This window comes from Arachis hypogaea, chromosome 17 (genome assembly GCF_003086295.3).
Source record: "Arachis hypogaea cultivar Tifrunner chromosome 17, arahy.Tifrunner.gnm2.J5K5, whole genome shotgun sequence".
NCBI lineage: Eukaryota > Viridiplantae > Streptophyta > Magnoliopsida > Fabales > Fabaceae > Arachis > Arachis hypogaea.
In genome coordinates this window covers 119,981,283-119,990,584 of record NC_092052.1, presented here as the reverse complement: position 1 = coordinate 119,990,584, position 9,302 = coordinate 119,981,283, and the positions used below count along the sequence as shown (strand labels likewise).

The 9,302-nt window shown below is 43.8% G+C and overlaps 1 protein-coding gene across 1 annotated transcript; it reads left to right on the top strand.

Moving 5' to 3' along the window:
- Positions 1 to 7,120: 7,120 nt before the first annotated feature.
- On the top strand, positions 7,121 to 8,413 carry LOC140180711 (uncharacterized). The gene is made up of 2 exons (XM_072221994.1): positions 7,121 to 7,676; positions 7,842 to 8,413. Exons 1-2 carry the CDS (start codon positions 7,121 to 7,123, stop codon positions 8,411 to 8,413), a joined length of 1,128 nt encoding a protein of 375 aa, XP_072078095.1.
- Positions 8,414 to 9,302: the final 889 nt, after the last annotated feature.

The window sequence follows — 9,302 nt, the reverse complement described above, 5'->3', positions numbered from 1 at the left end:
ACCAAAAAAGTACTTCGTGCAGGATTTTATTGGCCAACTCTACAAAAGGAGGCTACAGAGTTTGTAAAGACATGTCTACCATGTCAAAAACATGCCAACTTCCATATCGCCCCACCAGAGGAGCTCATCAGCGTAACCTCGCCTTGGCCATTCGCGAAGTGGGGACTCGACCTTCTCGGACCCTTTCCTCAAGGATCGGGACAAGTTAAATTCCTCATAGTAGGGGTAGACTATTTCACAAAGTAGATCGAGGCAGAACCCCTAGCTAACGCCACTGCTCAAAGAAGTCGAAAATTCCTATATAGGAACATCGTCACAAGGTTCGGAGTTCCATACTCCATCACCACAGACAATGGCACCCAATTCACAGATGCAAGCTTCAGAAAATTAGTAGCCGACTTGAATATAAAGCACCAGTTCACCTCCGTCGAACATCCTCAAGCCAATGGACAAGCCGAAACTGCTAATAAAGTCATATTGGCCGGACTAAAATAGAGATTACAAGATGCAAAGGGAGCTTGGGCTGAAGAACTTTCACAAGTCTTATGGGCATATCGAACAACGCCACATTCAACCACAAAGGAATCACCCTTCCGATTAGCATACGGAACGGAGGCAATGATCCCGGTAGAGATCGAGGAAGGGTCGCCTAGAGTGGTCCAATACAATGAAGAAGCCAACTCCCAACTTCAAACGGAAGAGCTCGACCTACTTCCTGAAATTCAAGAAAGAGCTCGGATCAGGGAAGAAGCACTAAAACGTCGAATGGCTTCCAGATATAATCAAAAGGTAGTACCAAAAGGTTTCACTGAGAACGATCTCATCCTAATCCGAAATGATATTGGAACAACTCGACCCGGGGAAGGAAAGCTAGCAACAAACTGGAAAGGACCATACCGAGTCATAGAAGTACTCGGGAAGGGCTACTACAGACTATCCGAACTCGACGGGTGAGAACTTCCTACGTCGTGGCACGCTTGCAACTTAAGAAGGTACTATAGCTAGAGAAGGTAAAAGATCTCATCATAGGATGCACTCTTTTTCCTAAAAAGGTTTTTTAATGATGCACCAAGTTGAGATTCAGAGGATAAAAAATCTATATGTACATACTTTCATTTTCTTTTAAATAAAATATATTAGACGTTCTACAAAGTTTTCAAGACGCATTAATCTGAAACATTCATCGTCCGATTATAAAGCGACAGATTGGCAAAAAGTGAAAAACAAATTCACTGCACGATCACGATAAAGACCAACAAAGAAGAAAACCAAATTCATCTAGAGGTCGACTAAATGAGGAATTAATCCACTTTCTACAAATCGGCAAAGATGAAAATAGAATAATGCAAGAAGTTATTGAAAGTGATCCGGAGAAAAGACCTGACGAGGTCCTGATGGATTGCTAAATAATAACTTAAAAGATTAGCCGACGTTAAGAAGTCGGACCAAGTCAAACCAAGTTATAAGTAAACCCTGGAAAGAGGTCTGGCCAACCCTATAAAAGAGGATTACTTTAACTTAGAAGGGCCCGACATAACGAAGTCGGCCCAAAACACAAAGTTATAGAAGTAATCCCTGAAAGAGACCTGAACAAGGTCCAAGAAAGAGGATTACAAAATAACTTAATCCGACATGACGAAGTCGGTCCAAAACATAAAGTTATAGAAGTAATCCCTGAAAGAGACCTGAACAAGGTCCAAGAAAGAGGATTACGAAATAACTTGATCCGACATAACGAAGTCGGTCCAAAACATAAAGTTATATAAATAATCACTGAAAGAGACTTGAACAAAGTCCAAAAAAGAGGATTACAAAATAACTTAATCCGACATGACGAAGTCGGCCCAAAACGTAAAAGTTATAAATGTAATCCCAGAAAGAAACCTAAACAAGGTCAAAAAAAGAGGATTACAAAGGGAACTTAGAGGGTCCGACATGATAAAGTCAACCCACATAGAGTGCAAAGGCTACAAAGGTAATACTTGCCAGAGACCTCACAAAAGGTCCAAAGTAACAGGATTTTCGCCTCAAAAGGAATCAAAGCCAAAAGCACAAAAGCCACTCAAAGAGATTGAGCGACAAGACCTCAAGCACTACCAAAAGCCTAGAAAAAGTGCCTAGACAAGATAAAGATCGATATAATACTAAAGGCGCGAAGTTGTGATAAAAACAAATTCAAAGGGGCTACCCAAATCAGCTCCAAGAACTTGGAAGCTATTTTAATAAGTGTCAACAGTCAGCAAAATACAATTTACAAAATAAAGAGTTTAAAAGCCCACAAGCCGGGCTATCCACACAACCAAGATAAAAAAAAGTTCAGTTAAACATCAGAAGCCTTCCCGGTAGCATCAGCACGAGGAGAAGGAGGGCGAGTCTGAATGGGCACAGCATCCACGGTCCCATAATCTCGATTCAGGATTTGACAGTCCGGATCGGATACGGGATGATCGACCTCAGCTGAAGGAACTGAAGAAGTTGACACTTTGGCGGCAGACGCAGGGGGAGGTTCGACATCATCATCATCCGGGTCGTCTGGGACAATCTTACCATCCCTCACAACATTGTCCAGGCTGAAGAGAGAAAGATCGACCTCGGGAGCCAGAATTCGAACCTGCTCCTTCAGGTTCTCATAAGCAGCATTCACGCTGCCGACAAGGTGACCTTGGAGCTCGGAGTAATCAGCTCAGGCAGACTCCAACTCCTCCTTCAGACGCATTACCTCCCGATAGGATGTCACGTAGTTGTCTTTATGCCTCAATGCCGTGTCCTCGGCCAACCTCACAGAAGCGGCCAAGGTAAGGGAGCTAGCCTTCTCACTCTCCAGCTCCTTCTCCAGCTTTGTCACTTTCACTTCGAGCCCCTCCTTCAAGCCCTTCATCCGATCAAACTCCTGTTTAGCCTCCTCCATGAAGGCTTTGGTGGCATGAAAAGGAAGATTTTGGGCAGTTCGGTACAAGGCAGCCCCCATGTGCGCCATCTTAACACTACTTCGAGTTATAAAGTCCAAGTGGCGAAGGAGTGATACATCATCCATAGGGAGGACACCGTAAGGACCGATCTGCTGATCTACGAACTCGACCGCATCAAAATCAGGGGCATCAAGGTTGAAAGGCTCAATGGTTTTTTGCTTTTTGTTGGGGGGAGCACCAGAAGTAACAACAGAGGCTTGGGGAGGATCAATCGAATGAACCCAGGGAGTCGGGATTACCTTCCTCGCCCCAGGTAAGCTCGGAACGGCCGGCTTTGACTGAGCCTGGAATGATCCCTCCTCAGCCGCCTTGGCCGAGACGTTTTTGGCGGCGGTAGCTTTCTTCACCCTCTTGAAGGCCTTCATAGATTCATTATCCTTAATCATCTTTGCAAGCAAAACACAACAGTAAGGAATCAATCAACAAATCAGAAAAAGAGCTTGCAAACAATATAGGAGCAGACAAAAGAGGAAAATAAAAAAATTAACTACCCAGCTCAGTTCGGAAGAGAGAAGGATTGGTTAAAAATTTCTTTGTGTCGAGATGGGGAGGCTGACCCCAGGTCTCTTCCAGAACAGTCACGAAAGCTTGCTCGGCCTCATCCAACATTTCCCATGAATATCTAGATACCCTTACGTCCTTTTTCCATTCCAAGGGAAAGGCAGGCTCGTCATTTTCATCCAGAAAGAACGGCCGAGCTCCTTCAACAGCTCGGACTTTAAAAAAGTAATTTTTAAAATCACGGAAAGATTCATCAAACATGGAGAAGACCTTCTTTCCCTAGGAAGCTCGGAAAGAAACCCAAGCAGCTTTCTTCTTTACTACCCCAGGTTTCGTCAAAACAAAGAGATAGAAGAAAAGAGATTGCGAGGCAAGAATACCGAATCCATGACACAACAATTGAAAGATTTTTATGAAACCCCAGGAATTGGGATGAAGTTGGGAAGGAGCAACATTACAGGACCATAACAGGTTGGTCTCAAAATCAGTAAAAGGAAGGGTAATACTCATCTGGCCAAAAAAGAAATCGTAAGCATAGAAAAAAGGGCGATCTCCAGCAACCCAAGTAGAGAAACAAACTCTCTCTTCCGAAGTGGGAGGCACAAGTTCGTAATTCTTTTCCTCACCAACACTACTACAAACCCTATAAAATTGCCTAAGCTGCTGATAAAATTTAGAATCAACCAAAGAAACACATAAAAGAACCATTGAATCCACCCAATCAGCCATGCCCTCAGGGACTTGGGAAGATGTCTCAATAATGTTCTTGCGAGAAGACATGAGGTCAACTAGTCCTACAGCAAGAAGAGAAGAAAACAGATTACTAACCCAAAAACATCTCGGATAAAAAATAAAACATCTCAGAACAACTCGGACAAGCGCGACACAGAGCAATACAAACAAAAGGAAACCCCCGGGACACACACTAAAGATCCAGGGGCATCCTTTTGGGGGCAAGTTAAGGAGCGAGGACTCAAGGAAACCTACAAGTTTACATCTTTACATCCCTACATGTCCTGATAGGAAGATAACACTCCGAGAAGAAAAGCCACGAGTTACAAATCAAAAATCATCAAAATAATTACCTCCCAAAATTCACAGTCTCAGACAGAACAAGCCACCAAAACAGAGCAGAAGTCAAGGGGCAATCTTTTGAAATTATGAGCAAGATACAGTTTTTTCAAAATGAACAGCCAGAAGCGACAGTAGAACATGCAAAGCCCTAGGAAGCCTCAAACAGAAATACCAGGAGTATGCGTAAAAACGAAAAAAGAAAAAACACATTACAACGACAAGCAAACACAAGATCATAGAAAGGTTCAAGCTTTTTTCGACATGCAGTCAAACATCAAAGAAAACCAAAGACAAGGCAACGAAAAAAAGTGAAGAAATTGTAAATAGAACCAACCTGGAAAAAAGCAGAAAGCTTCAGGAGAGTTGAAGATGGAAAGACAGAATCGCCGGATCGCTGGATGACGCCGCAACGAAAGGAAAAGGCAAGCTATAGGCAAAAAAACAGAAAGCGAGAGAACGAAGGGAGAAGTTACAAAGGAAAATGAAGGAGAGAAACCGTTTCTGATTGCAAAAATTCAAAATAAAAGCCAAGGGAAACGGGGCAATTAATACCAATTAATGAAGGTATTAAACCCTCACACGTTCCCAAGAACAAAGCGCTGATATAAAAAGCGCGCGCTTTTAGAGGAAAACGTTCCACATTCAAAAAAAGGTTCCACAAAGAAAGGAATCGACAAAATGCTTGAGTTCGGCTTCACTAGAGAAAGATCGAAGTCAAAGAACTCGACCTCAAAGTAGAAGACCGAGCTCAAGCAGGGGCACTGTTCATACCCTGGGTCGAGCTATCCGATCCGAGACGTTCAGTGATAAAGCGACCGACCTCTTCAGGTCAGGCTATCCGACCTCTTCTCAAAGAGGTCGGTCAAATCGACAGGAAAGCCCAGTAAGGGGCCCAAATAGAGGAGCACGACCCAAGTCCAAAGGCAGTCCAAGCCTATAGAGACAAAGGCGGTTCCCTTGAAGATAAGCTGACCTCACCCAAAGATAAAGATAAGATAAGATAACTAACTTATCTTATCTAAAAAGGTCACTCCACACTATTATAAATACACTAGAACACCTAGGTATAACTCATACTCTGATTCTACTAAAAACCTATTTAATACCTATGCTAACTTAAGCATCGGAGTCTCTTGCAGGTACCCCCCACCCTCCGGTGACCAAGGATCAGCAGTGCAGCCAGTCGCACAAGTCGGACACGACAGCTCCGGCCGTCACCCACCAGCCGGACACGTCATCCCCGACCCGTACAGAAGATCTTGTCCGAGATCGACCTACAGTTTCAGGTAATCCTCGGAATAGTAACCAACTGGGATTTCTTGAGAAGAGAGTTTCTAGACAAGTTCTTTCCGCCTGAGAAGACTGACTATGTCTGGAAGGATATCTCTGGTATAATGCAAAGGGACCAAGAGAGCTTGTATGAGTATTGGACTCGATTCTGAAGGCTATTGGAAGCTTGTCCACACCATGGATTGGACACCCACTTGCTTATTAGTTACTTCACCGGAGGTCTCTTAGAGGCGGATAGAAGGTTACTCACCGCAGCTAGTGGTGGTTCCCTTTCTAGGAACAAGATGGCGACAGAAGCTTGGAGATTGATAAATGATGTCACCGAGGCTACACAACATTCAAGGGTGAGGAACAACCCCCTCAAGGGTGTGGTGGAAGCATCACCTTCCGAATCAAGCTTGAGCAAGGTGCTTGGGGACATGACTACCATCCTCACGGATATGCGTAAGGAACAAAAAGCATTCCACTCAATCCAAGCCGTTCAAGCTCCTCCAACCCAAATCCTCCAACCCAAAGTGCCTCTGAGACTATGTGGTTTATGTTCTAGCACCGCACATTACACCGATCAGTGCCACCAGATTCAAGAGGACTATGCCCTTACGGTAGCCAATGTGAACCACAACAACCGTCCACCCTACCAAAACCAAAGCCAAAACAACTACTCTCATGACAATAATTCTAACCAAGGATGGATGGATAATGCACAAGGGAACAATCAAAATCAAAGATGGAACAACTCTTCTTCTCACCACAACAATAACTACCAATCTTCATCCTAACACCATAACAACAACAACCATCAAGCCAACCAAAATCACCCCAACCAAGCACCTCATCAAAACCAAAACAACTACCCTAGATACCAAGCACCACATCAAAGACAACAACCCAACCAACCCTCTTCCTCTTCTACCAACCAAGTTGATGAACTTAGAGCTATTGTGGAAAAACATGAAGAGAACAACAAGGCTCAATTTGGTGCCATAACCGCTCAATTGTCTAAACTCACCGAGATGATCTTAAAGTTGGCTTTACCTTCCTCCAACAACACTAACTAACCCTCAAACTCTTCTAACCTTCCATCCCAATCCCTTCCAAACCCAAAGGGCGGCCTCAACGCCATTACACTACGGTGGGGGACTACATTGGAGGAGATACCTCCTAGGGTCTTGGAAGACATTCATGAGGAGGAAGTGGTTGTTGAAGCTCACCATGAAGAAGAGGAGGTGGACACAAAGTAAGAGAAGGAAGAAGTGAGCACCAAGGAGCCCAAGAGGAAGGCTACAATGGATGAATCCATTCCTATCCCATTTCCTTCCATGATAAAGAAAGCCAAGAAAACTCCGGAGTTTGATTTGAACATGCTTCAAGTATTCAAGAAAATTGAGGTAACTATCCCACTCCTTGATGCCATTCAACAAATTCTAAAGTATGCAAAATTTTTAAAGGACTTGTGCACACACAAAGATAGGATTGGTGAGTTGAAAACATTGTCATTGGGTAGTTCCATTTCTGCATTGATGAAGCCTATTCCAGAAAAGTTTGGTGACCCTGGACCTTGTTTGGTGTCTTGTCGTATTGGTGGAGTCATTTTTCATGACTATATGTGTGATTTAGGGGCTTGCGTGAGCATCATGCCATTTTCAATATTTGCAAGGTTGAACTTAGCTCCATTGAAAAGGTCGGCCGCCAAATTTGCCTTGGCCGACAAGAGTGTGATTACCGTGATGGGGATAGCCAAAGATGTACTTGTGGCAATCAAGGACTTGGTATTTTCGGTTGATTTCTATATCCTTGAAATGCCACCAACGGATAATAGAAGTTCTTCCTCCGTTCTACTTGGTAGACCCTTCTTGAAGACCTCTAAATTTAAATTGGATGCCTTTATCGGCACATACTCTTTTGAGGTCGGGGACAAGACAATTAAGTTCAACTTGGAGGAAGCCATGGAACACCCACCCGAAGAGCATTCTATCCTCTGATGTGATGTAATTGATGAGGTAGTAGTGGAGGTGCAAAGCGAAGATCACAACAAGCTGTGCTACCCCATTGTTGAGGAGAAGGATGATCGTGAGGGTGAACAAGGGAAAGTTGTTGAGAATGAACCCCATAAGCTTGGTGAGAAAGAACCTCAACTTGAGGTAAAAAGTGAATTGAAGCCTCTCTCCTCTCATTTGAAGTATGCCTTCCTTGGAGACAATCAAAAGTTTTCGGTCATTATTGCTAGTGAGCTCTCTAGCCAAGAAGAGGAGAAGCTCCTAGAGGTCCTAAGGAAGCACAAGAAAGCAATCAGTTGGAGCTTGGTCGACATTGTGGGAATTGACCCACATATGTGCATGCATCGTATCTTCCTCCAAGAAGGAGCTCGGCCGGTTAGACAACCCCAAAGAAGATTCTACCCCACTATCCTTGATGTGATGAAAAAGGAAGTCACAAGGCTACTTGAGGCGGGTATCATATACCTGATTTCTGATAGTGAATGGGTGAATCCGGTCCAAGTTGTCCCAAAGAAATCAGGCATCACAGCTGTTAAGAAGGAAGATGGTGAAGTGGTCACCACAAGAGTGCAAAATACTTAGCGAGTGTGCATCGATTATAGGAGGTTGAATGCCGCAACAAGGAAAGACCACTACCCTTTGCCATTCATTGACCAGATGTTAGATCGACTTGTGGGTAAATCTCACTACTGCTTTCTTGATGGTTTTACTGGCTACTTCCAGATTCACATTGCTCCTGAAGATCAGGAAAAGACCACATTTACTTGTCCCTTTGGCACCTTTGCATACAAAAAGATGCCATTTGGGCTATGCAATGCACCCGCCACTTTTCAGCGGAGCATTACAAGTGTCTTTTTCGATCTTATGGAGAGTTGTCTGGAAGTCTTTATGGATGACTTCAGTGTGCATGGGACTTCATTTGATAGTTGTTTAGAGAACTTGGCCAAGGTCTTAGCTAGGTGTGTTGATACTAACCTTGTCTTAAATTTCAAAAAATGTCATTTCATGGTGAGACAAGGTATAGTGTTAGGACATGTAGTTTCTGACAAGGGCATTTCTGTGGACCCAGCCAAGGTTAATGTCATTACCAGTTTATCTCACCCCTCATCTGTGAGGGAGGTCCGTTCCTTTTTAGGGCATACAGGATTCTATAGACGCTTTATCAAGAATTTTAGCAAAATTGCATTTCTATTGTCGCGCCTACTCCAAAAGGACGTAAACTTTGAGTTTGATAGTGCTTGTGCGGAAGTATTTGAGGAGTTGAAGAGATCTCTTACCACAGCACCAATTGTGAGGGGCCCTGACTGGACGCAGCCGTTCGAGATCATGTGAGACACGTCAAATCATGCCGTAGGTGCCGCGCTTGCACAACGCGATGGTAAGCTCCCTTATATCATTGCTTACTCCTCAAAGACATTGGATGCGGCACAATCCAAATATACCACTATTGAGAAAGAGCTTTTAGCCATTA

Coding starts and splice junctions, on each gene's coding strand:
- LOC140180711 (XM_072221994.1), top strand. CDS start 7,121: ATGGATGAATCCATTCCTATCCCATTTCCTTCCATGATAAAGAAAGCC. Junction 7,677..7,841: donor TTCTTCCTCCGTTCTACTTG/GTAGACCCTTCT, acceptor ATGAGGTAGTAG/TGGAGGTGCAAAGCGAAGAT.